We start from the raw sequence: 27,117 nt of genomic DNA, 5'->3' as shown, positions 1-27,117 counted from the left end.
CCATGTGTTCTCTGATAGCTATGTGTAAAACCTTCCTGGCAGGCTCCTTCCAGATAGCAAAGATCAGAAGAAGTTGCCATATTCAGCTAGCGCCCAACAAACCTGCCTTCAGGAAAACTCTCCCCACATCTCAGATGCCTTCCCGTGCCAAGAATGAGGAAGATCAGGAACTATTTATAGAATATTCCTTTGCTACTGATAGGGCAAACAGTATCCTGGCCAATCAACTCTCCTCAGGTCCACTAATGGGCATAGGGGCAAGGGCAAGTGGTCCTCTTACTCATCACTTTATGCCAGCACACAGCACAGTATCTTTTCGGACGTATGATGGATGGATGGATGGATGGATGGATGGATGGATGGATGGATGGATACAATCCTCATGCATTCTATTTTTTTTTAGCATCCTCTTTTGACTCTAGCTGAGGGGCCACACCACTATCCCATCAACACACACATTCTCATTCCTCCCCACCAGCATCCCAGTGCACACCTGGAGATACTCCTTGTTGGAATCCACGTTGGGTGTCCAGCCATTGTCATCACCATGGAGCCTGCTCTGTTGAGGAGTCCACCTCCCATCAGAGAAGGTGGATGAGGCACTGATCTGTTCATTAGCAATCCGGCCAGACTCCATTCCCAGAGGGGCATTGCACTGAAAGTCTGGGGAGTAGAGATCGGTCAAGGGTAGAGTTAGGCATCTTAACATCCAACTGCTGGGGGCCCCCAGACACGGTTTCCTTCTAGGGACAAGTCCTTACAGGCACTCCCTCATCTCGAATCTAATTATACGCTCACATTTTAAAAACAACTACGCTAAGTCACATAGTTAACAACCCCTCTGGGTCTTCAAGGAACTAAATTGGACCAAAAAGAAATTAGATGATAGATAAATAAGAATCATCATATAAATTAAAAACACCATCTAAAACACGAGGGCTTCGGGCTATGAAGGCTTTGAGGTGCCAGATGCACCAGCCATGACACAGGTGAACACAACAATTTGGGTGGCCTGAGCCATTGTGGGAAGCCTGCTTTATTAACCCACACCCAGGAGGCACTTGTGCATGTCTCTCTCAACCAAGTGTTTCCTGATTTCTGGCATAGAAGACAGACACTACCAAGTATAAATACCCATCTTTGGGAAACTTCTCCGTGAGGACATACACAGCCCATTGAGTTCCCCTACACCAACCGACTAGGCAAACAGATCCAGGAGTCTCTGACCCTGGTCTGACGCCATCAGAGAAAGTGCCACCCTTCAGCTGGATGCTGTGGACAATGACCAGTGTTTGCAGAAGACACGTGTTTGATAAAACCCAGCCACCTTTCTGAGGTATCAAATCTATTCTTCAGCACTGTGGCTGCACTGGCCATTTACTGAGCCAGCTATAGCTTGCTACGTGGTTTCTCATGCACTCTTCAGGAACTCTGGAAAACACAGAAGCAAGCACTCAGAGCAGAGCCCATTCATTTTCCTGGCAGATCAGGCTGCTGCGTCTGTAGTCACATGGGTAGTGAGCTGTCTACAACAGTGGCAGAAGTTCCTCAGTTCTCATCGTCTGAAAGTGCTTGCTTTTTTTTTCTTTTCTTTTCTTTTTCTTTTTTTTTTTTCCTTTTGGGAAATCATTTGTGTCTCTAAGCAGCCATGGCAGTGAGTCTGAAACTCAGGGCTGGGAGCAGATGGCTTGAAAATGGGCCTTCAGGATGGGAGACCAGTGGCTCTGGTGGCAGGTTCCACAACAGCTGGGCTCACCGCAGCTCTTTGCAGATGCTGTGTGAAATGCCTGGCACTCAGTAGAAGCTCCCGAAACCGTGTATCTTGCATGTATGAAGTGGAAGTCATGGGAAGCCAGAGAAACTCTACTCGGAGCTTCAGAGCTTTATGTAATATTGAGTTACACAGGGCTGATTTTTGACAATGGGTTTGAGGTCTGGAGGAACTGACCTAGACCTGAAAAAGTTAGACACCATATGCACCACTTCTCCACCGATGGACGAGGGAACCGAGGCTTGAGATAGTCCTGTGACTTTCTCTGGGAATAACTCTTACTTGTTTCTTTGTTTGGTTGGTTTTTATAAGGAAATGAGACCCCCAGATGGACACTGTCCTTTTCCCGTTCATCTTTGCTGGGAAGGAAAACGGCTTTCCTTGAACTCAGATAACACTGCCAAGTCTTCAGCACTCCTGTCAACTGTTTCCGAAGGGGTGAGCCCTTTACTTGTACCCACACATGTCCCTCATGAGAGGACAGGACAGGGATTCCAAAATGGTCAACTCACTCTCAGGTGGTTCTTGGTGGACCAAATAGTAACGTGCTGAGAAGCCATCCTTGGCCACGGCCATGTCGGTGTGAAAGGTCAGGGAGAGGATCCCTGTGGACGAGCGGAGTTTGGAGGGTGTTTTCGTCCCACAGTACTTGCCAATCAGAGGCCCAACTGGATATAGGAGACAAAGAGTAGTCAGAAAAATCTCAAATGGCTTTCAATGTTTTCTCTCTCTACAACTTTGCGGACCTTGCTGCCAACGCCTTGATGTAAAAACTGAAGGCGTGCTTGGAGAATAATGTCTGATATTTCCCCTGCACATTAAAAAGGACTTTCCCTGAGCTGGCTTTGTTCTGTGCCTCCATCCCTGAGAGATGGGCCAGAAGGTATCATTACAGTACCTGCTCTACAGAGGAAGAAATTGAGTTTCGGAAGGTCAGTGACATTTCCCTGTTCACATTACTAGGAAATAGCAGAGCTGGAACCCAAACCCTGCTTGCCTGCCCAAATCTTACGCTTTTCTCAAGATGAAATTGTTCCTATGTACCAGGAATCTTTTACTTTAGAAAATCCTTAGAGCAACCACGAAGATGAACAATTTGTTTTCTTTCCAGTACTAATTACATGATCCGTGTTGGTTCCTCACCTGATTTATACAGGTTCCTCTTGGCCATAAATGATTGCTTTTCAATAGCCATGACTATATTAATAGTAATGAAATAATAAATAGTACTCGTGATAATAGTGAGGATAGATCATTTCACAGTGAGGATTCTGAGAGGTTCAATAACTTGGCTGAGCTGTACAGCAGAGAGATTCAAGTCTAGTCAGTCTGGCTAGTCCTTCCACATGGTCACAGCATACGATATTGATTACCTTCTATTAAAAAAAAAAACTTGGTGTAGAAAGGAACATCACCTATAGTTTTGCAATCTCTGATGGTTAATCTCAGTTGTCAACTTGATGAAATTTAGAATTACCTTAGAGATAGTCTTCTAGGTATATCTGTGGGGGGATTTCCCTGGTGGGGTTAATTTTAGTGGGAAGATCTGCCCACTTTGGGTGCTACTATTCCCTAGGCCAGAGTCCTGACCTTTATAAGAAGGAGAAAGGGAGATGAGCATGAGCATTCACTCACCATGTGGAATGCCATCCCAGATGTCCAGCCAGTCATATTTACAGTCTCCTTCCCCCACTTGTAGAGGGTCATGCTCCAGGTCAAAGGTCAGGAACTGTAGGATGATCTCCATCCTGGGTTTGGCCAGGATGGTGAAGGTACAGTCCAGATTGTGTGGATATTTCTCTGGAAACCCTGGAGATTCAATGGTCCCATTGGGGCTTGTAAAGTTCTTGGAACAATCTTCAGAGCCTGTGTGCCAGAGAGAGAGAGAGAGAGAGAGAGAGAGAGAGAGAGAGAGAGAGAGAGAGAGAGAGAGAGATCATTAGAGAGTAACCTTTCTTTGCTGTGTCCTCTGCTTTGGGTTATTTAAATGTTTGCATTTATGTCCCTCTACTCACAAGGTTTCTATTTCTTCTCAAGTGGCCCTTGGAGCAACATACCCTTCCCCTCTAAGTTTCCAGCCCTCTAGCCAGCCTCCCTTTTGGACAGGAATTAGGGCAGAGCGGGCAATTGCTTTGAATATTAGAATACGAGCAACAGTTGAGGGTAAGAGGTAAAGAGGTGTGTGTGTGTGTGTGTGTGTGTGTGTGTGTGTGAGAGAGAGAGAGAGAGAGAGAGAGAGAGAGAGAGAGGGAGGGAGAGAGAGAGAGATCTTGAAAGAGGAACAGAGTCTTCTTTCTCAATTACTCAGCTGCTCACTCCAGAATGTAAGTTATTTCAATCCTTAAGGAAGGCTTGCTGGTTGCCAGCAGAGAAGACAATGTTATCCCTTATTTATTGCTGACCTCAACACTAGCCTCTATTGTACCCTAGCCAGCTAAGTGCCCCTTTTCCCTCCAAGTTCCAAGGTGCCTCAGGGGAGGGGCAAAGGGGAGCCTTAGCCCCATTCATGTCCTGACTGTATTAAAACGGGCTGCTCTGTAGTGGTGGGACAATTAACAATCGCGGTTTTTAGCCGGTGGATCACAGCAGGGCGTTGGGATGTTAAAGGCCGCTAGGGCGGCGAGTCTGGAAAAATGCAGCAGTGGATTGACATTTGGAAGTCTTCTGGTGCCTTTGTGGTGGGGATGGCCTTGTTTCTCTCCTAAGCTCTTGGGTTAGCTTTCTGGGGACGCATCCCGATAGAAGATGACACACACTCCCAGCCTGCTGCAAACTTGGACAGCAGCAGGGGCAGTGGGAGGATTACAGCCACCACAACCCCAGACCTCGAGGCGGAGTCAGAGCAAAGGAGCCCTTGTGCTTTAAACCCAGTAACTGTTCTTCTGGGCCGAGCCAGGAATGGAGCCTGGAAACACAGAGACCCCGCATGTACACAGAGCAAGAATGGGTACAAGCTAATGACGTGGATGCAAATGCTGGCAATTACAGTGGTTTTTAATCACTGCCTTTGGATTTTAAAATAAGTAAAGGAAGCAGGACTTACAAAGGGGATAACAGACACTCTAAGCATGAAGAAAACATCAACAACAACAACAACAGTGAAATCCACAACAAGCCAGGTGTTTATTGGCAGGAAGCACCCTCTGGGGATCACACTGAAATATAACTGTGGGATGTCAATTTGCCCATCTTAGCCAGCAGCGGCATCTTTATCTGGGGCTCCTGTAGCAGGACCCTCTGCAAGTCTCTTTATAGATGATGACTTTCTGGAAAGCTGCAAATGTCTGACTTGGAGAAGGTACCATGCAAATAAGCCTATGTGTATTTGGGGCAAGCACATCACTTTCTGTAGCCGGAACAGCATAGGAAATTCCCAGTAGCTACGGCTATATCCATCAACACTTCCTCTCCATTGTCATTGCTGCATCTTGGGTTGTAGGAGCAAGAACAAACCTTCCTGGGTTATTTGGAGCTCTAGGCGCCATATCTCAGAGACTTTGCCTTTCGTTCAATGGCACAGCGGCAGCAAGGAAGTCCCAGCATGGCCAGTGGGCAGCTAGCTTGGGTGGGATGAGCTGGGGTGGCCCCCCTCCCTTCCTCAGGCAGCAAACTCCTGAGGGCTTCCTCAGTGGCCTGGGATGATGTGATTTGGGAAAGCCGGGCCAGCTGGCTGATCTTCAGGGGGCCAAGAAGAATTTTGAAAAGGTTAGAGTTTAAGGCTGCTATGCAGATTTCTTCATAGTGCAAATATGGAGCCTCACACAGTACTGGATGGAAATCGACTCTGTTCACAACTGACTGGAAAGTTAGCTTCTTCAGAGTCCCCTCCCAGAGCTGGCTCTATTGTCAACTCTTTAGAAGGCATGGGGACTTGGCACCTCCTTGGGAGTTGAGAATTTATGATAGAATCTTTGATCCTTGTCATCCACGGGGAATCAAAGTGTTTCAACAATGGACATACAGCGCCTAATATGGGCCCAGGAGAAATGTGAAATTCAAAAGTGTTCAGTTTCAGCATCCCCAGGCTTAGCATGTAACTGGAAGGGATTTTTCAATGTTAAGTACTTTGTTAAGTCAAACAAATAACAAACAAACAAAACAAACAAACAAACAAAAAACAGAAAAAACAGTTCATGTCTGACACATTGTTAGACATGGATACATTCTGTGGCTTGTTTTGAATGAGGTAAGAAAACATTATTGTTCTATCCTTTGTAAGCAGAAAAGAATCTGGCATCTTTTAAATTTTTATTATTTGTCTCTAGTCCTACCATGGTCAAAGCACCTGAGTGGTAACTAAAAATCCAAGTCAAAAGGGATCCTGGAAATGGAGACAAATTTGCATCTTGCAGAAATCTGACAAATTCATAATCCTTTCCTGCAACATGTTAAAAGGACAAAATTTTTTAAAATACCCAGCAGACAAATGTTTATGTCAGTTCAATGACAAGACCAACATGAGTTCAGGCAAGCATGAACTATGTATTGAATTCTAGGACAGTGTGGGCTACAGAGTGAGTCTCTGTCTCATAAAACAACATAAATCTGAAGTTGGGAGGCTGGACTGTTGTGAACCATTCCCTCTGAAAGGGCTTTGGCACACAGGACAGTTTATAACAGGGAGGCTGAGGAGGAGGAACCTAACCATACAAGGATATTAAAACGCAAGGGCCTGAAGTCAAGCTTGACTTGACCACAGGTAGCGATGCTAGGCCTTTATCTTAGGGGCTCGGAGTACTGGGCATTCCTCTTCCAGGGGGCAAGCCTCACAATTTTACTTTCAGAAATGCCACCAAGTAATGGACACAGGAGATAAACCTAGATTTTAAACTTCTGCTAAAAGAACATCAGAAAAGCAACAAACACTTCCAACTGATTATGATTCCTGTGTCACCTTTCAACTTTTAAAAAATTTCCTTGCCTTATTCTGTTCCAGGTTTGGTGACTTCGGGTCGTTACAGTTTGCAACTTTTTCTTGGCTTACCCTTTTCCAGGTGACACAGCCTGGTAAAAATATACAATGTTTCATCCTTCCTTTAGGGTAGACATGACCTTCCACTCCAGCCATATGCTCTGTGTGTCCCAGTCTTTTGGGTGCACGTTTCTCAGTGTAACTCTGTAGCAGAGCTTGCAGAAAGGCAAGCTTCCAGAGCTTTCTGTATGGCTGTTTGTGTGTCTGTGTTTACAGTTCCCCCTCTCTTTTCATGAATCTGACTGGCAAACATAGCTATGTTTGTTTGGGTTTCTTCTGAATGTCCACCCATTTCTTTCATGCTCTGAGGATGATGTAAACTTTGTAAACTGTGTATTTTCTCACAGGACTGCAACCATGGAAATAGGGACACAAGGCAAGGCACCTACCTAGAAGAATATATACCTTCCGAAACGCCTTGATTTTGACTTTCACTCTCTTGTGCATCCTGTTCTTGGTACTTATAGGAGTTAGGAGTGAATTTCATACCACTGAGGATGCTGAAAGGGGCCCTGGGCTTTCTTTTACACACTCTCAGCCTTGTAGTTTGGGGCTGTCACTCACTAGAGTATCTCTTCCAGTGGTCATCTCAGTCCTTAAAGTGGGCTGCCTCACTGCTCCAGGCTCAAGCCACCTACCTATCTTAGCTGGAGCCTCTCTTTTAGGCTCTTCACAGACCTGCTGCCCTATTTAAAATTCTACCTTTGCATGTCATCTAAATAGCAGGCTGTGTCACAGATCTCTCTTGTGGGTTTTATCTCTTAATGCCCTCCTTTCAAATTTGTCCGCGACTTTCTGGAGAGTTTGGGGAGCACTGAGATATGAGCCATAAGACCAGAGATAAGATTAAAGGCCCCTGGAAGGTCTTGCATGGGCTGACTTCCTTCTGTGGTAGAGCTGAGCAATGGGCTTGGCCCCTGGGACTCCTCGTCACAGGTTGCAGCCTTTTTCAGTTGCATTTCCAACACAGTGACAGTGACCTGTGCCTCCCCATAACACTCACAGTACAGTTTCCTTTGATGTGGCCAGAAATACAGATGGTGACATGAGTGATGAGGGTTTGTCTACCTGTCTTTCCCACAAGTCAAGGACAAGAAATCTGCCTCGTTCCTTCTTTCCCTCACACTCTTAGAAGAGGATGCTCATGGGTACACTGATCTGCACTGGGAATCAAAGACTCGTGAATCCAGCTATGCAGGGGGCTCACGGCAGCCCCCAGCCCAGGACACAGATCAGTTCCTGAGAGTGTACCACGGCCAGAGACATGAAGACGCATGGCAGACGGGGCCATCTCATGTCCATGCCTTCTCGGAGCTTAGGTCCTCACTCTGACTGCTGACCACACTCCTGCGTTTGACTCCATCTTCCCAGGCAGACAAGTCCAACAAATACTTAGAGCGGATATAAAGGTTGTTCCACCACTTCCTCCCAAGAAACGCCGAATGAAAAAGGAAGCAAGTTCCCCTTGCACTGAACTAAATAAGAGTCAGACTTGGGTTTCTCAATGACAGGATGACAACTTCTCCTGGAATCGGACTCCATGGTGGAGTTACAGAAGTTAGGCTCCCAAAGAAAGAAAACACTCAAATGTGGAGGCAGATCTTCTGTGGGACGATTGCCTGAGTGGGCAAGGCGAGGGAGAATTAGGGCCACTCCTTCCTCAGCCACAGTGAGGGCTGGCATGGGACAGAGGACACATCACAGGGAGAGCGGAGTGTGGCCCTAATGCAGCACCTTCAGATGAGAACTATTCTACTGAGCCTCAGAAGTTAGTCCTGCCCATAAAGGCCCAGAGTACCTAATGAGATGCATGGGCCCCAGCGGTCAACTCAAAGAAGTGGTATGTTTTCTGCCCTGGTTTCCCCTAACTTTCGGTAGCTTTTCAGGGTGTCTGATTCCCTAGCATATGGGAAATAGGAGTTCAGTGTATAGGGGTGGTAAAATGGATTGCCAAGGAGGAATGTCTAGGAATCATAATTTAATTTGAAAGCAGTGACTGACCTCATTCTGGAGGTCATGGCCAGATCTTTAGAAACTCTAAACAATGAAAAGATTATATCCTCCAGCCCCATGTAATTCCAAATAAAGACCACACTCAACCATGAAGTGGTTAGGAAGAAGTTCAATCAAGTTCAACCATGAAGAGCCACTTAATTTAAAAATCACAAAAATCCAATTTTCCAAGAGATGTTCTTATATTTACACCCCCGGCCCCTCCTCCTATGCTGATGCCACACCTCTCCCCTCAAATTGGAAGCCACTTGACTTGCCTTTTACTATCACGGCATTACCAGATTCTCCTCAGGCCTTCCTGGGCTCACTTTATGTGTCTCTTCACCTGCCACCACAGTTAGGCCAAATGACTGAAGCCCTCACCACCGGATGCCATCCACCGACCAGGGCTTCCCTCTGTGTTCCACCTTTTTCCGTAAGACACCCCTCTGTGGCCTCTACTCTAGACCCCACTAACCTGTTTTGAAGATCTCATAGCGTAGGGAGAAACCTGCCCCCTGCCGGGCGTAGTCTGATGTGAACTTGATATATAACACGGAGCCGGAAGAGATGATGGTGGGAGGGGCAATGTTCCCACAGTGCTTGCCCAGGAGGTCAGCTGACTCACTGTCTCCATCCCGAATCTCAATGAAGTCATACCTAGGTGGGGACAGCAAAAAAGAACACAGATGAGAAAAGACCAGTCTGAAGACCTGGGAAGAACCATTATCCTCTTTTGACTCTCCCTGGTCTTTTCAGGTGTTATGGACCTATCAACAAAGGGGACCTATCAACAAAGGATACCGTACTTGCTTTGGCACACGGGCAAACACAGCCACAGGAAGTTGCTTTGTTCAAGCTATAGCGAATGAGTGCATGGGTGGGAGGCCTTATCTCTTGTTCACAAACAAGCAATTGCATCATTCCATCAGGATCTCAAAGTAAGCATTGTTTTGTTTTGTTTTGTTTTGCCCTCTTGGGTGGCAGTAGCATCCTTTTTATTTCTATTGTGACCTCGATAAATCTTTGTCTCTCCTTAACTCTGTCATTGCAAGTTACTGAAATGCTTTGAGCATCAATGTCTTCAAATGGAACAGGAGGAGAAAAATAGCTGCTCCAGCGTGCTGACGTGAAGATGGGTTGAAAAATTACATGCCAGAGGCTGGTACCCTGGGGACGGTTCAGAGGTGTTTGTTCTCCTGTCCCCTGGCCTGTTTCAATTTTCTCCTGAGCCGTCCCCTCTTTCATTTGTTTTTAATTGGCAGTCTCTTCATCTGGAGTCCACCTCATTCCCTGAGATGTGCAAAGTTCCCACTGGCACTGTCTAGTCAACAGGACTTCAAAAGGCATCAGCACTAAATCAGATAAGGCAATAAAAACTTCCCTCAAAGCCTGGTGTCTCCCTGGGGACTGTGCCTGCATACCCACAACTAGTAGCCTTCTAAGAGTTAGGGCTACCTGGTCTCCCCCAAGCTGTAGCCTATGCTCCCTTCAGACTGAGTCAATTGGCCTGGCGTGGGGTGTAGATATCTCGAGGTCTTCCTTGGCCAGGTTCATAGACTTATTAAAAAGAGGAAGAAGTAGTCCCTCTTCTTTCTGATACCTGGTTTTCAGCCTCAGCGCATGCCCAACGAAAGATCCTTCTAAGTTTCCAGTTGCTAATTAAAGCACAGAGCTGAAGTGGAAACTTCCTCCCAGACAGGAAGAAACAACAGTTTTGTCAGAAGCCATCCATCTACCCATCTCTGCTCTCCCTCTCTGAATTTTATATCAACCTGTACAAATAACACTGGACCACTTGTGGTCAAGGAAAGAGGTTGACAGTGCAGCCCTCCCTGGGATGTGGCCTCCAGCTCTTGTCACACTGGTCTGTGGGAGCTGGCTGTCTGCACAGGTGGTTGGAGTAAGTTAGAGAGGCCTGAGGCTTCACATCAACCTCTGGGAGCCATATTTCAGATTGCTCGCCCTTTCAGAATAAATAGGCCCTTAAAGGAAAGCTAAGGAGTGTAGTTTATCCTGAGGCCCTGGAGGGAGAGCCTCCTGTAACCAAAAGAACTACGGGAGCCAGGAGCCGGATCCCTGGAGAGATCTGGAGATGGTGTGATAGGGGCTTCCACAGGAGCTCCGGTGAGATAGCCAGACTATAAAGGCCCCAGGGTAGGGCGGGGGAATCTGCTTAGGTCTGGAATTTTTCAGTGTGGGAGATAGTACTGACTTTGAAAGGAAGCTTCCTCAATTCCAAAACAAAAGTGAAAAGACATTTGGTTTGAGGGGAAATTCCCCACCCCTCTGGAAAGCCCCTCTGCGCCCTTCCACTCTGAGTGAAACACCGCTCAGCAGTCACAGTCAGCTGAGCACCAGTGTGCCTGGCAGGGTGCACACAAGTCAAGCAGCCTTTCCTCACTCCTCACGGACTATATATATTTGTAAAACAAAGCGCATAAATAAAATTTAGTGGATATATCCACTAAAGGCTTCTAAAAGAACTGAGAAAATTAAGCTTTGACTCTTTGTGAGCCCCCAAACTCAGGGGAAGGAGTGCTGAGGAGATGCCTTAGAGGATATGTGCTTGCTAGACAAACATGAGAGCCTGACTAAAAGCCTCAGAAGCCAGGTAAGGCTGGATACAGTAGAGTGTGTCTGTAATCCCATGGCCCCTGTTGTGAGACCAGAAGTAGAGATAGGAGATGCCCTGGAAGCTTGCAGGCTGGCTAGACCCTGTCTCAAACAAGGGGGAGACAAAGGCTGACACCCAAGATTATGCTCTGACTTCACACATGAACTCTGGGACAGCAGCACATTCATGTTTGTGTCCGTGTGTGTTTGTGTGTGATCGGATACTTTTAAAATGAAGATATAACAGTGGCAGTGAGATATGAGGCGTGTTCTTCAGTTAGAAGCTTTGTATGACTGAACCTCATCTGCGTAAAGAGTTACTATAGTGTCTGGTACTTAAGAAAGCTAACAGGTTTGTCGAATTCTCACACCCATTTTGGAGGCAAAGAAGTTGAGTCATGCACCTAGATGATGGTTCTCTGAAGAGATAGAGGTCCAGGAGTAGCAGTACAGTGAATGTGGAGATAAGCTCTCCCGACTTTTTTTTTTTTTTTTTTTTGGCAAAAATGAGACAGAGTGGTTATGTACGTAGCCTTTAAGTCAGAACCTTAGGATATTCTGCCTAACAAAACAATCAGAGAGTGGCGTGAGGATGTATATGAGTGTTTTTAAAGAAGCATATGAAAAGTGAGAAGATGTTTCCCTTATAAATAGCATCATGTTGAAAAATCCAACTCGAGAGGGCGAGCAAATCAATTCTGGTATATTTATAAAATGAAGTATTCAGCTGCTACAGAAAAATAGTGTGGCAGGTCTGGATTTTTTGGCTTTACAGGAAAAAAGTTCATGATATACTATTAATGTAAAAAGAACAGATTTCTAAAGTCCATCTTAAAATGCACACATGAATTTTTTTTTTTTTTTTTGCCTAAGCAACGAGAAAACCAAAGTTGAAAAAAAAAACTCCATCTAAGATACTAGCAGAGACATATCACCAACAGGGAAATTTCACCTTCTTTGCTTTCTTCTGCTATTTGAATTATTTTTATAAGTTCACATTCCTTCAATAAAAATGGATTCACAAAAAGAACCACAGTCCAGAAATTTTCAAAGTAGAAATGCTGAGGAAGACAATCCCTTATGATTTAGCAGGGATGAACATGGTTGGGAAAATCCCATCTACTGGGCACTGAAGCAGGGTCAGAGTTCAAGGCCAGTTTGGGCTATGTAGTATTCTGCCTCAAGAAACCCAAACAGACAAACGAAAATTAGCAGATAGGTGTGGGCTCTTTACCATCCATCTCACTGAGTTGGAGTAGAACAAAGACCACGCGAGTCATGGTGTGTCAAACTAAAGGAGGATGGTATTTCAGATGTCATACTCAATAAATAATATTTTAAAAATATAATAAAAACCCCTGGTATGTGGCTTTTGGTTGGTGTTTTAAATTTATGTTTACTTATTATTATTTATATATAAAGGACAGAGAGACCTTTCCCACCCCACTGGCTAGTCCTCAGAAGTGGGTGGGTTTTGTCAGGTTGCCCAATCACCTTTCGGAGTCATTTAGAGGACTGACAGAATCAGCCAGAAGGCAGGGTTACCAACAAATGCCATTGCCAAGGGCTTGCCTTAGTTTACTCAGTGACCAGACCAACCCCAGGTCTTTTTTGTAACCTGGCCAGCAACAAACCCATGTCTACTTTATCTGTACACACCCGGTGAAGGCGGTGTACTTGCACAGAAGTTCCTCTAGGCCAATGAGCCTCTCTCTCTCTGTGCTTGGTAGTTAAAGGGACCCCCCCCCTCTCCCCCAGAAACGTTTTGTGCAGCAAATAACCAGGCCTTCCTTAAACTTAGGAAAACCGAATGTTTTTCTAGCAAATGTGCTTGAGGGAGACAAGACCATGAGTAACAAGTTGGCACGCAAGTTTGTTCTTCTGGGTCCTGACTGCACCCTGTGGACAAGTCCCACCTAACCGTGTGGCCTTCTAGAAGGGCTTTCGATATAAAGGGCACACTCCCGGTGACACACTGACTTCATATAGAATGTCTCATTTACCTCCTGTGTGACAGAGTCATTTGGGGAAATTTTTTATTATTAGGGATTTGCTGCAGCTGGAGTAAATCTCCTTAGAAATTTCAGTGTTGTCAAGTTCATTTGTGAAGGGCTCAGAGGAAGCTCAGGAAGTTTGTGGCTTTGGAGTAAACGCAGGCTTTGCGTGCAGCCTTGAATCTCCAGTGTTTGTTTGATCAAGAAATCTGGGGTGCAGACTCGAGCTTCACCCCAAGGACAGTGAAATGGATGACTTGAAAGCTGCCCTCTCCCAGCCTATGGCTGCCTCCCCAAAGCCAACATGAAGCAGCTAACAGACATATTAACTACAGTGTTTGAATTTCATTATTCATAATCTCTCTCAAATGAAAAAATTCCTTTCGAAGCCTTAACACTACCTCTTCTTATTTTAGTTATTTATTTTTTCCCCCTGAGCCAAAGTGGCCATCTTTCCCTCACTCTTGTTTTCTCGCTCAGACGGTCCCTGAGTACTTTCTTTCCTGTCAACACACGGCTTGTGACATCTGCTTGGGCAGCATTTGTCTAGAGAATGCTTCCTCCACTCTCTCAGCTTCAAAGTCTTTATTTCTTTGCCCCAAATCCACACTGGGAATGGGGGAGGCAAGAGTTGGCATCAAAATATGGGCAGTGGAATTAATTTCCTGAGTCCAAGGGGGAGAGAGAAAGAGAGAGACAAGAGTGGCGCCATCTCTCCCTCCCGTCACGTGGCAAACATGGAAAAACTCCATATCTCACTCTCCCAGGAGGTCACCCAGGCTAGGCTGGCTACTGCCGAAGATGTGGAAGACTCCCCCAGCTAACGCTCTTGTTTAGAGCAGTTTAAGGTCTACCCTGGGTCTTGCCTGCCTTCCTGGGTGCACATATATCTGTGAGGAGGAGTTTTATATCTAAGGTGCAACCCTTGGGTCCCTAGAAGGATATTATCCCCAATCTCAGCATTTGGGTCTCCACAGAGGACTGCCTGCACCCAGGAAACCAGACTCCAGCAGACAGGTCCTGCTTCCCTTCATGTTGCTTCCCTCACACATGTCAAGGACACAGACTGAGAGCTTTCTCAACTCCTGGGCCCTTGCCCTTCTACTTCCTGTGTCTCTTATACTCATTAGCTCTGTCCATGGCCGGTACAATCTTTCAGGCTTAAGTGCAGACACCCCTCCCAAGGCCTCTCCTGACTTTCTCCGTCAGGTGCCATTCCCTCGTTTACTCATCCCCTTCTGGAGAGGGTTAGCCTGTGTACTTGTCTATTTGCTTAGACCTGTCTCTTGTACTAGGGAGGAAGCAGGATGCGACCCGACTTGGCTCTTCACTGGTAGATTTGGACTATTTTGGGGTCCTTGGCACAGGCAGGGATCACTGTGTATTGAGGGAATAAAGGAAGACTGGATTCGCAGTTGGTGCTGTGTGTTCGCATGATGCTTTTCTAGCAGGGCGATGGGTCGGTCCCTGGTGTACCTTCTGCCTTTGCGCCCCAGCACATCTACTGAGCTATTCTGGTTGTGTGTGAAAACCTAAATGCTGCTTCGTGACACAAAGACATGAAATATAACATTTTGTGGAGAAGAAACATCTCAAATCCTGCTGACAGCATTTTCACTATTAGCGGCAAACAAATCAACTATAATTAAAATGCTGTCAAAGTGATTGGAGATTTTTCTCACACTTTCAAAGTTCCATATTTCATGAGTGGATTATCCAGGCCAGAGAATTTACCACCTCCCGGAGTGCCTTTCTTCTAGGAAGCTCAAAGACAGCTACAAACACTGTCTTATTAATCCTTACATTAAAACCTGCAGGGAAAATTGGAGGAAATGCCATCACAGTCGCTTGCAGCTCCCAAAAAACTCCCAACAAAGAAGCCGCCTGAGATACACGGAGGCTGCAGGGTGGGTCTGCACAATGTTGAGGTCTCTGGCAAACACAGGCCCAGAGCCAGGCCACCTGCTTCTTGGGTCCAGCCTTTACGGAGAAATTGGCTTGCTGTCAGATTAGCTCTTTTTAAAGAAGTACGTTTCGTTTCCTTGAATTTCTAACGCCCATTGTTACCACTCATTAGTAAGTAAACCAGTGGAAAGTGACCGTATTTATTGAGTAATTACTACGGAGCTAGACCCCCAGCTTAGCTATTGTTTCATTTAACCCTAACTTACTACACACTAGACTGGTCAGGGTCACCACTCATTTGGAGAAGCACAGATGGAGATTCAGGTTAACAGCCCAAGGTGATGACCAGGAAAGGTCAGGGGTAGAATTTGAACTCAGGTGACCTCACTCTACCGCACAGGCTTCACCTCCTTCCCTTTCACCAGATTGCCATGGCACAAAAGCTGGAGAGAGGCCAGCAGGGAAGAAACCTTCCTTCCTCAGGCTTCTACAAAGTGGGCAGAAGTATGGAGCGACATCACAGAACCCTGCTCCTTTTTTTCTCAGTCATCCTGATTAAACAAAGCCCGCAGGACGTGCCAAAATTAATAGACAGATCACCAGTGGGAACAGGGAGGAGGTTTGCAATGCACGGCTTCAAGATTTGCCCAGTGGAAATGCAGCTCATGTGTTCAGATGGGATAACGCATTAATTTCTGTAAGTGCAGTATTTTTATAAGCATGAGTACACCCGAATGGGAACATATGGCCCGTCGAGTGAGAAAATAGGATCCAGTGTATTTATAAGAGCTTCAAGTACCATCCACATATTCTAAAGTCCACAAATTCCCAACATGCTCCACGAAGGAGTCTCAGTGTAGTCATGAACTGGAGTTTTGTGTCTTCCCATGCAGGTTATTTCTCTAAGGAAGGGCTCTGGGACAAAACCCGCCTGAAATTACTATTACACAGATCCATGTCCAAGAGAGCACAACAAACTCCGGGAAGGAAGCTTTGGGGACAGAGCCAGTTAGTCCACGGCATTAGCTACTAGCGAAACCACAGATAAGACATCTACACTCTCTCTGTCTCAATTCTTCATCTATAAAATGGGAATAATAATACTCTACCCTCGGAGCCGGTTAGAAAGACTGGGAAGGCACATCCAGCATAGCGGCAGATGCCTTGGAAAAGAAGGCTATTTTTATTATAGGCATCATGTTAACAAAACATGGTGGTGAGGGATGAATTGCATACCTGCACACACACACACACACACACACACACACACACACACACCCCACAGAGCATCTTGAAGACAGAGAAGATGACATAAGAAACCACAGCTACAGCCTAGCTACATACAGTCCCAGTGCTGCCAATCTTGGGGGTAGATTTCCACAAATCTACCTCTTACAGTATCCATGTGCTTGAGTTGTTGAGAGATTTATTTCAGTCTGGAAGTTCTGAGCCTGGGATCTGAGCCCAGGGTGCCAGGGATAGGTTCAAAGCCACTTATCTTCCATTTACTGGATTTCGTTTGCTTGTTTTTAAACAGGATCTCATATCTTAGGTTGAATGTTCTGAGTAACCAAGGATGGCCTTGAACTCCTGATCTGTTTGCTTCTACCTCCTAAGTTCAGAGATTATAGGTGTGTTCTACCATGTTCAGTGTATGTAGTACTGGGAGGTAAACCCCGAGGCTTGTGTATTCTGGGCAAACATTCTATCAACTGGGCTACATACTTAGTTTGAAAAGTTTTCTTTCTATCTATCTATCTATCTATCTATCTATCTATCTATCTATCTATCTATCTATCTATCTATCTATCATTTGTATCTATCCACCATTTATCTGTCTGTCTGTCTGTCTGTCTGTCTGTCTGTCTGTCTGTCTGTCTGTCTTTAAATGGTATTGGGCTTAAACCCAGGGACCAAACACTGGAACACCACACTGCCACTGACTGATACCTCCAGCCCTCATTCGCTGTGTCTGGAGCAGTGAGGTACTCATCTCTTGTCAGCCTGTTGAACCGAGACGCAGAATTAGCTCAGCAGACTGGCTGACACACAGTCAGTCCTCAGTGAGCAGATTTTGTCACCACTGCTATCATCATCGTTATCATTCATCTACCTGTAAAACCTCGGTAGTTCTAACACTGGAGGATTGTTTGTATGTCTGCACTGGGACCAAGTGCCTTTTCCACAGCAGCTGCGTGCAGTTGCGTTTTCTTCCTTCATTTCTTCAAGCCACAAATCTCTGGTGTTTGCAGCTTTTTGTTCGCGGTTCCCTCCCAACCAGGGTCACCACGCTCGTTAGAAGGGAGGAAATCTGACCACCCAGCAAAGGAAGTATGCACAGAGAATAACCCAAAACAAACTGGAAGAATTATTCTCAAAAACCTTGAAGGCAAGAAAGTGGAAACTGCAAATGCCATCTATTTATAATCGCAGCTTGTTTTTCCGCAGAAGCCCCGGGATGATGTAGGGGCCCTGGGACCTCATTGTTCCTTGGGTTGCAGGCTGCCAAGAACCCTCTCAACGTGAGGAAGGAGGCTGCTCCAGACATGGTGTCTGATAAGTCTTCTGTGGGTCACTTTCAGAAAACGAAGGGCACACAACAAAGCCACTGGCACCCCTGCTCTGACCTGGAGGTGCACACGGCTCCCCCACACTGTCCTGGCTCCCCAGCAAGGTGCATTCCTGAAGCCATGTAGCCAACAGATCTGTACCAGCAGGCACTCCAGGGGTTGCCTGGATGGAAAACATTTGCTTATGTAAGGGGTGAGTTTAAGGCAACTGGTGAAGTTGAAGGCTTGGGGCTGGCTCTTTTCAGCATGATTGTCAGAGCTTCGTTTTTATGACTATAGAATCTTCATTCTTTAGCTTCAACTTTAAGAGCCCCTTGTTAGCGGTTTGCAATGATGCTAGAGTACTTAGTAGGTAACAAAGATCCATAGTTTATGGCCACTTTCTCCTCAGCGGCAGCAGCAGCAGCAGCAGCAGCAGCAACTCAAACTCCGATGTTGAAAACGAAACCTTATAGAGCCAAGACTTGCTAAATCGTCTCATGCTGGCCATGCTGTCCTGGGTCTATCATGCTGTCCTGGGTCTATCATGCTGTCCTGGGTCTATCATGCTGTCCCAGGTCTATCGTACTGGCCTGCCTTGGTTTGCCTCCCCTCATAAATGGGCTCTGAGCTCATCTCTTCACCTCTTGGGACCAACTAGGGGCACAAAGTAACTGATAATCATTGAGGGGAAATCAGAGCACGTCATCCTGGGCCCCTGGTGTGCTGGCAGCATCCCTCCACTTGGCTGAGAGAACAGCTCCCTCTGGGTGAGGAGCTTACTACCTCTGCCTCCCGAAGGAGCCAATTGTAAGAGAGAAATCAAAGCCTCTCCATCTGTCCGAAAAATGGAAGCCTGCTGGGAACAAGTGTGCCAGGCGCCAGGGAACCAATCACCAATGTCAAAGTTCGTTTGAGTTTTCTGGGGATAGGTTCCCAGTCGTTTTAATATTCCCCTAGCCTCTGTCACAGAGCTTGGGAGACACAAGCCGTGTCTGAAAAATGTGCTATGAAGAATTCCAGGACAGGGGTAGTTTGGGAGCAGGTGGTAGATGTGGCAGCCAGATTTTGGATCCCGTTCTCTTGGCGTTTCAGGTTACAGAGAGCTCACAGCTTCCCCTGGCTCTGGAGGCAAACTTGTCACTACTGTGTGGAAAGCACCGAGGTGTGGAAGTGACAGGGACACACTAATGTCCAAGCAGGAAGGAGCTGTAGCCACGCCAGGGTGGAGATTCTGAATGTAGCCCTTGGTGACCAGTCAGCTGGAACTGTTTCCTCCTCTCAAAGTGTTACTTGGATGCTGTGCCCTGGTATGCATCCTGAAACACTGTGGCGGCTCTCAGAGCAAAGTCAGACCCAGTCAGGAATGCATGTTACAGCCTCGGCCTTGCTGCATGGTGGAAATGCATGTGTTAAAATCCAGCGTTCGCTGGGCATGGATGTAGCACTCAGGAATATAGGGTGCTGTTAGACCGAATCTCCCTGGACCATGAAGAAATATGTCTAGAAAGTGCACAAGCTTCTATAAGAAGAGAAGCAGGTTTCAGGAAGTCTCCAAGCTAGAGGGAAACAGTATGGGTTGAATGGTACCTAAAGGACTTTTATTTCTCTGGAAGCCATAAGCAGACCATTGGTTGTGTGTATGGATTGGCTGGCTGGCTGGTCACCATACTGTGCTGGCCAGTGGGGACCCCATAGCATGGAGAAGCATTAGTGCTAGGGACGGTGTAAGAACCACATGTGGAAAAAAGGCTTGCTGAGAAGGGAACACTAGTAAAGGCCCCAGAAGAGAAGTCCGTACCCCAGCATTTAACCTAGCAGCCCTCTCTGGGGTTGGATGGACCTCGGTTTTCCAAGAAGATATAATGATAATAATAATAATAATAATAATAATAATAATAATAATAGTAATAATACTTTTTTACCCTCCTACAGTTCTCAGAGGATGATACACAGATAAATCACTTTGAACTTTCAGATGAAAGGTGTTCTATAAACCTGAGGTCTCATCAACTGTAATTGTTACAGTAATTATTTTAATGATGATAATGGGAGAAAGGGGGTGGAGCAGGAAGAATCCTCCTACCTCAAGACAAAGAAAAACTCTTCCATTTGAACCTGTGTCCCGCTTTTTTTCTGGTCCTAGGCTGAGTCCATTTCAAACAGCCAATTCCTGGGCTGAAATATTATTTACTGCTTTCTTTTCCAATAAAACAATTATTTGTTCCACGGTTCTCCCTCTCAGCCCCTCTCCACTGTGTCTGGCTTGGCCCTGACAGCTCAGCCATGAACTGTTTACATGTCTCGCTCACCCGCCCAGAATCTGGTTCAGCTCCATTGACACTAAAGGCAGGGGCATTCTCTGTGTGTGAGGAATCAATTACTTCCGCTGACACTCCATTACTGGCCTTCTCATCTCCAGATTCCAGATGGAGAAAAAGGTGGTAGTGGTGGGGACCCAGAGAGGGTGGTGAGGAGCGTGTGTGTGTGTGTGTGTGTGTGTGTGTGTGTGTTATGCATATGTGTGGTATATGTGGTATTTATGTGTAATGTGTGGTATGTGTGTGGCATGTGTGGTATATGTGGTATTTATGTGTAATGTGTGGTGTGTGTGTGGCATGTGTGGTATATGTGGTTTGGTGTGTGTGTGTGTGTGTGTGTGTGTGTGTGTGTGTAGGAGTCCAGGGGAGTTGGGGGCAGAGGATGAGGGGCAGATGGAGACTTGACAGAATTGGGTTTCTAGCTTATCATTTAAGGCATAGAAAGGCTTCTCTTTCCTTGATTGCCTTGCTGGCATCCACAAGTAACCCCATGGCAGGAAGAGGCAAACAAGGCAATAAAAGGGGAAAGGAAAGGCTTGTGGGGTTCTACAGGAATCAGAGCCCAGCACAGCAGGTGGCTGCTCGCAACACATCGAAACAGATATATAGAGGCAGCTGAGGGTCAGCTGGCTTCCAATTCAGGCCTCCTGCAGCATAGGTGTGCTCTCCCAAAGCCTCAGTATACCCTTCTGGTTAGTGGGAATAATTCTGGTCCTGAGCCTACAGCTTGCTCTGGGAGACAAAGGTAGCTAATATCCGAGATCTTTGAGAACACATGAGCATTTGCTGTTGCCCACCTGATAATCTTCCCCCACAAACATACATCTTGGCCTCTAACATATAGAGCTGAAAACTTCACGCATCAGTCCACAACGCCTGACTTCATAGCCACAGGAAAGGCATTATGCAATTGTGTGCTTTTTCTTTTACCATGTGGTCCTCTTGAACCCAAGCCAAACCTGGGTCTATTTCTTTCTTCTTTTCCTTAGTTTCTTAAAATTTAATTTTGACCCAGCTAACTTTTTTTTCAGGGATTTTCCTTCTAGGAAAAAAAGTTTTTGATTATGTAAATTGAATACAGCCATCTATTCCGAAATCAACTGGGAAGGTTGAGAGCCAAAAGGTCTCCTAACGAAGGACGATTGTGAAGTTGTTTTCTTGAAAGACAAGACAAGGGCTGCATGTGTGTGTGATAATTTATCTAGGCACGAATGGAAAAAATGGAATTAAATTATCTCTTAAGTATCTCTCATGAAGGTCCAAATCTCCTCACCAATAAGACAGATAACAAAGAGTGTGGATTTTTTTCTACAGGACTCATGACAACAGGAAAACACAAATCCCTCTGTAGAAAAGACTGTCTTGACATGTTATCTCCCCTTCTATGCTCTACCCTCCACACCTTTATCTGTCTCACAGTCCCTCAGAATTTCTTAAGACAGCCTGCCGGTGTAATTAGATGAGAGAGTTACACGGAGTTACATGGGTCGAGATGCTGGCCCTCTGGGATCTCCAGGCTTCAAGAAGGTGCCAGAGTTGAGAGGCAGAGCAAGGGGGATCGTGTAGGATAAAATCTCAAGTGATTTTCTCAATCAGAAGATAAAGTGCATTGTTAAGAAAGACAGCCACAGTGAAGCTCGCTTGCACGGAGAGCAATGCGATTGCAACATCGAATATTTAAAAAACAAACAGCCAGAAATAACTGTTGTCCCAACTGCTCTTTAACCTTGGAAAAAGGAGGAAAAGAATCTGTGGGCTGTTGTTTCCTACTTCTCGGGAGAGCTGAAGTTGCCGGACAGAGGGAGTCCTTGGTCAAGGTTGTGGAGGGCGGGTCAGGTAGCTGGGTTCTGGCTAATGTGGCCGGCCCTACTATTGCACCAACTCCCAAAGGTGGGTCTGTTTCTGTCATTAGGAGGTTGTTGCAAGACAGAAAAAATACTAATGCTCACTGGATCCTTGGAGAATGGGGATATTTCTGTGGTGGGCAGGCAGTAAATCTGTCACAATGTCATGAGTAATCAACCCAAGAGTCCCTCCTCCTGAGCCAGCACATGGCATCCTCTTGCAGAGACTGGCTCTGTTTTGACTTCAGGGGATCCCAGCTGAAGCCACACCTCCAATTGGGTAATTTGATTTCTCAAAGAAAAGAAAAAAGGGATTCAGGGTCTGGATAGGAGTAAACTGATGAGGACTTAATCCAGATTGTTACCCGGACTTTACCAGAACAAACCACACTCTCCATTATCCTAAGAACACCTGGACATAGGGATCTAGGCTGAAGAAACATTACAATAGCAGGGAGGGCGGGGCCATAGACTGCCCATAATCCCAGCTGTTCCTGCTTCCTGCTCTGGGCCCCCATTCTAAGGAGGTGGTGGAAGTCGCCTGGCCAGGAAATAGTTAAGATAAATAGAGTTAAGTAACATCAGCAGGCACCTTTTGCCAGGAAGCATTTATATCAAGTCACAAGGGCAGCCTTCTCTTGCTCCTGCCCTTACGGCACTCATGGGGAAGGAAGTGAAGGTCAGCCATGTTTATGACTGTACTTCCCAGAGCTACAGTCCTCTCTTCAGGTTGATCAGAGTGCCACCCTCTGCCTGGACCTCTAGCCACACAATCTCCTTTTGATGGGCTGAGTCCTCTAGGGTCAGTATAGGTATTTCCTCTTCCAGGGAGCCTCCCCGGGTCTTCCAGCCTAGGCTGGATCTGGGTACTGTGGACCCAGATAACAGGCTCCCATCTTGTCACAGTCATAACATGCAGTGTTGGGGAAGGGAAGACAGACAGCATGCGATTGAAGAACCGGCAGACTGGAAAGTAGGGTTCGAATCCCTTCCCAGCCTCTTCAGAGGGCAGGGCCTGAGGGCCATTTGCTTAAGCCCTCTGAGAGCAAGACTCTTCATCTGGGGCAGGGGGAGGTGGCCACTTCATATGCTTTCCTGTCACTACTGAGACAAAGACAGAAAAGTGCCAATTCGCTGCCAGGCTTAGACGTACTGCACCAGCTGGGACAGTTTGACCTCACTACCTCCTACTCTGGAGGCCCAAAATCTATCAGGTCAAAGGGTACAACTTACTAACCATCCATATTTTCAAAACCGGCCATCAATCTGGGCACTAAGTAGGTGTTTTTAAGCACTTCTTGGACACAAAGTGAACAGCCAGTGGCCATTCGGCTGGTGCCAAACCCAAGTCTGCGTACCTAGCGACACGTATCGCTCAGATTCTATGATCTCTGCCATTTCTTTGTAATGTCGGTTGGAAGAATGGGAAAAACCAGACCTGCCCACCTTCCAACTCTGTTCATATCATAGCTCATATCATATATGCCCTTGAGGTAATCAGTGGCAAGACATCAATAAGAGAAGTATATGCACACACCCACTGAGTTCTCTCCCAGGCTAGGTGCTGCAGGCCATAGACGGGGGATGTGGTTGGGCCATTGGAGAGCTTACCCCTCAGAACATGAGGTCACCACACTGGAATAGACAGTGTAATCAAGGTGGATTGGAACAGGAGCCAATAAAGGACAAGGAGACTGAGCCAGGAGCCCCGGAGAAACACGGGTCGGGAAGGAGGGACAGCTCGTGCTGTGGGAGCTCAGGGAGACCTCGCACAGATGGAAAGTTATGTTTGGGTGCTGGAAACGTTGGCTGTTTATTGGGCACAGGGAAGCCCTGACTGCTCAACATGAAGGGACCAGGTTATTGAAGTCTGGTTTCTCTCCCCTGTTTAGCATCATGGTTAATTTATCAACCCAGGAATCTGCTTCTTGTTTTAAAATATAGTCACCTAACTGTGAGAGGGACAGACACATCTTCTAAGATCTAGAGGGCCCCTCTGTAGTAAGTAAACTCAAGCACATTTTGTTTAGCTAGAACACTTGGCAAGAGGCCAAATACCCATATCCAGAGTGTAGGAGACTGGGAAGAAACAGGATTCTAAACCAACGCTGAGAACTATGGGTGCTGTGTTACGCTCAGTCGGGGTGGGGGTCAGGCTGCAGGCTGTCCTTACTCTGTTGTGGCCTTGGCTGAATGAAACAAATAACAAATGCTGGCCTTGAATTTGCACTGACTTAGGGTTGAAATCTTGAACCTCAGGAACTAATCTTTGGCAAAGATTATATATATATATATATCTCCAGAAGACAGGGGCTATATGAGGAAGGATACTCATAACCAGAAGGGAAAGCAAGAAGTAGGAGTAGAAAATGGCCTCAGGTTTCCCGTGACAAGCCCTTAATGTGCTTGCTAACCTACTGTGATAACCCAAACAAGGCACAGCGATGCACTTGTCATCATGGTTTGGGGGAAGAGATAGATGGAGGGCTTAGAAGACGTTGAAAAGCTCAACAGGAATTCAAATGTGGATGGAGGAGGTGGCTCGGTAGTTAAGCTCCTGAAGAGGTCATGAGCTCGGTTCACAGCACAGTCATCTGAAGGCTCACAACTGCTTGTTAACTCTGGCTTCAGGGGATCTGGCGCCCTCTCCTGAGCTCTGCCGGTACTGCACTCAAGCGCACACATCCGCAAGTGCAAATCAGATCCAAAGAGGACATGAACTGGCCCTTCATTGTGCATGAAGAAGCGAAGTTTAGAATTGCCATCCTAAACAATCGAGAACAAAAAATGACTCTCCTCAACGTTTCCTGGCTTTGTTAAGGAAACAGGGAAGTGAGGCATGTGATTTAAGATGTTCAGGACCTCCACGGAGGGACTCTACAGAGTTCCTGTTACTCAGTGGGCTTCACGTTGACATGGAATGAGATGACTTTGCTCTGAATCTTGCTCGTGAGGTGGCCTAAGAGATGTGTGTTCACAGTTTCCTAGTTTTCCAACTTCCTCAAAATATTTTCAAGATCCCTATCTGCTAAGTACTTGTTCTTTCCAGGAACTTGATCTTGATTTTAGTTACCTTTGATTGGGCCTTTACAGTGGTGTGCACATGCATGCTTGAAGACTGGTGAATAAGTTGTATAGGATGGCACGTTGGTGAATGTTTTAAAGAATGCATACAGTTCAAAGTTTAGAAATGGAAAATTACTCAGCCTTGTGTGTATGTTTCTAAAACCGTAGCACGGAAGCCTCTGGCTGATGACTCAAGCAAATGGCCTCTCTCTGTCTGCCAAGGCAGCAGCCTCCAGGTATCTTCTGCTCCCAAGGGACTGAAGTGACTTCTTTCTGTTTGCCCAGACAGCCGTGAGTCCTGTCTTTTTGTCCCTTGACACAGGTAGCTGCCAATGCCATAGCGGCCTTTGCTTCTGCCTGTAGTTGCTACCCAGTCCCCAGGACAGCATGCTAGTGCTTAGGGCTTGGCTCCCTATGGGTAGCCTAAGGGAGGAGGCAGGCAAAGCTAAGAGAAAGGGTGGCTTTGGATTGCACTGGCACAGAACAGATGATGCTTGTGAGTGAAAATTTCCAAGCAGACAGCAGTGGAGCAAAATGAACAAGCAGTGGTCAGGAAAAGAGCTGTCTGGGGTTTGCTCTGTAATAGTCTTGACCTTCAGGATGGAGACTTTAAGGTACAGAGAGGAAAGGGTTAGGTACCACAGATCAGAATAATCCTCCCTATGAGGGCCCTGGTCTCAGGTCAGAGGGCCACTTTTGTAGTTCATTTCATGCACAGAAAGCAGAAGAGATAACATGGGCAGGCATGTAGTCTGTGCCCTTTCATTTCCTTTTTCTTTTTCAAGCTGTTGCCACTCACAGATGGGCAGCAGAGGCAATTTTATGTTGGGAGAGGTATCTGCTTCACAAACTTTGGGGTAAACAATTGAGCATGTCCCCAGAATGTAAAGAAGGAGGGGACTGATTTCCTTTGATAGCGAATACTATAAAAAAAATGCAGTGCAGAAGAGGAGTCAAAAGGGGGTGTAAGAACAAGAAAAAGCCTTCCAGGATTTAATGAGATGAAGTAAAACGAGGCAAGCCCCTTATTCTGCATGCAAATGATCGAGAGCGGGAGGCTGAGGGACCAGATACGGCCTTCTAAATATAAAAATTAATGAGAGACACAGAGAATGGGGAGGGGGGGCAGTGGCGGGGTTGGTGAGAACTGAGAGCGAGGCTAAGGAGGCCTAGAGGAGCCTTGCCTGCAAGGCGCTAGAGGGAAAGAGATTCCAGAAAGATTTTCTTTCTGACCCCTGTGACCTTTTAGGTTGAAGCCAGCAGCAAGGATGGGGAGTGTGGAGGAAAACAGGAAGCTAGTTAGGAAGGGCTGAAAAGCCGGGAAGCCAGCCTGTAGCCTCTCTTGTTTCCTCTCTTCCAGCAAGGGTGAGGTTTGTGTCCTTTTGCTTCACACTAAGTTCTCCCCACCCCAGGGGGATGAATCCTGGGGCTGGAGCCTGCTTCGCTATCCTTTTACTCTACTCAATATATTTGGAGCTTTGCTCACTGCCATCTGAATTCAACTTGCTAAAAAGCTGGGCCCTTTTCCCCTGTCATCGTGAATATCCATAAAATGGCCTCTTAGCAATTTCCCCTGGAGATTTCGCTAGGATCAGCAGAACCGAATTTGGCCCTCCGTCCAGAGAGGTGCTTAGTCAAGTTCCTCTGAGCGCATTCTCAAGCACAGGGGTGCATTACACTTCAGTTGACGCCAACCTTCTGCGGCTTAGCCAAAGACTCCCGGACCCAAAAATCCTTTTACAGAGCTGTTCTCGCCCAAATTCTTTGTAAACTTTGCTGCTGGGGAAGTGGAATCCCAGGATGCTGAGTCACTGAGTCCAGTGTGTCTGTGTAACACAGACAAAGGAGGAACTGATGTGCTATGTCATCCAGGCAGCCAAGATTGGCCCTGGAATTGGAAACCCCATCCTGTGACTCTTAGTCACATGCGGCATCCATCCGGGGAACTCTTTGGTTTTCAGCACAAACTACCTCCTGTTGGAAGGAAACCATTTTGTAGGTGCAAATTGGTCCTGGGAGTATAATAATAACAGCGACAGTTTACCAGGCCTCGGAGTCTAGTGCTAGTTACAGAGGAGCTTGAGTCC

General features: G+C 46.4%; 1 protein-coding gene across 7 annotated transcripts in view; it reads right to left on the bottom strand.

Moving 5' to 3' along the window:
• The window catches only part of Nrp2 (neuropilin 2), a 115,268-nt gene that overhangs the window by 70,690 nt on the left and 17,461 nt on the right, over positions 1-27,117 (bottom strand). For all 7 annotated transcript variants that reach the window (XM_006245039.5, XM_008767137.4, XM_006245040.5 and 4 more), the window contains exons 3-6: positions 9,214-9,395; positions 3,407-3,637; positions 2,284-2,439; positions 494-663 (exon numbers count right to left, since the gene is read on the bottom strand). In XM_006245039.5, coding sequence (XP_006245101.1) covers positions 494-663; positions 2,284-2,439; positions 3,407-3,637; positions 9,214-9,395 — 739 coding nt within the window. The remainder of the gene's footprint in view (positions 1-493; positions 664-2,283; positions 2,440-3,406; positions 3,638-9,213; positions 9,396-27,117) is intronic.

This window comes from Rattus norvegicus, chromosome 9 (assembly GCF_036323735.1).
Source record: "Rattus norvegicus strain BN/NHsdMcwi chromosome 9, GRCr8, whole genome shotgun sequence".
Classification (NCBI taxonomy): domain Eukaryota; kingdom Metazoa; phylum Chordata; class Mammalia; order Rodentia; family Muridae; genus Rattus; species Rattus norvegicus.
The sequence above is the reverse complement of the archived record's forward strand: the minus strand, read 5'-3'. Positions and strand labels throughout refer to the sequence as shown.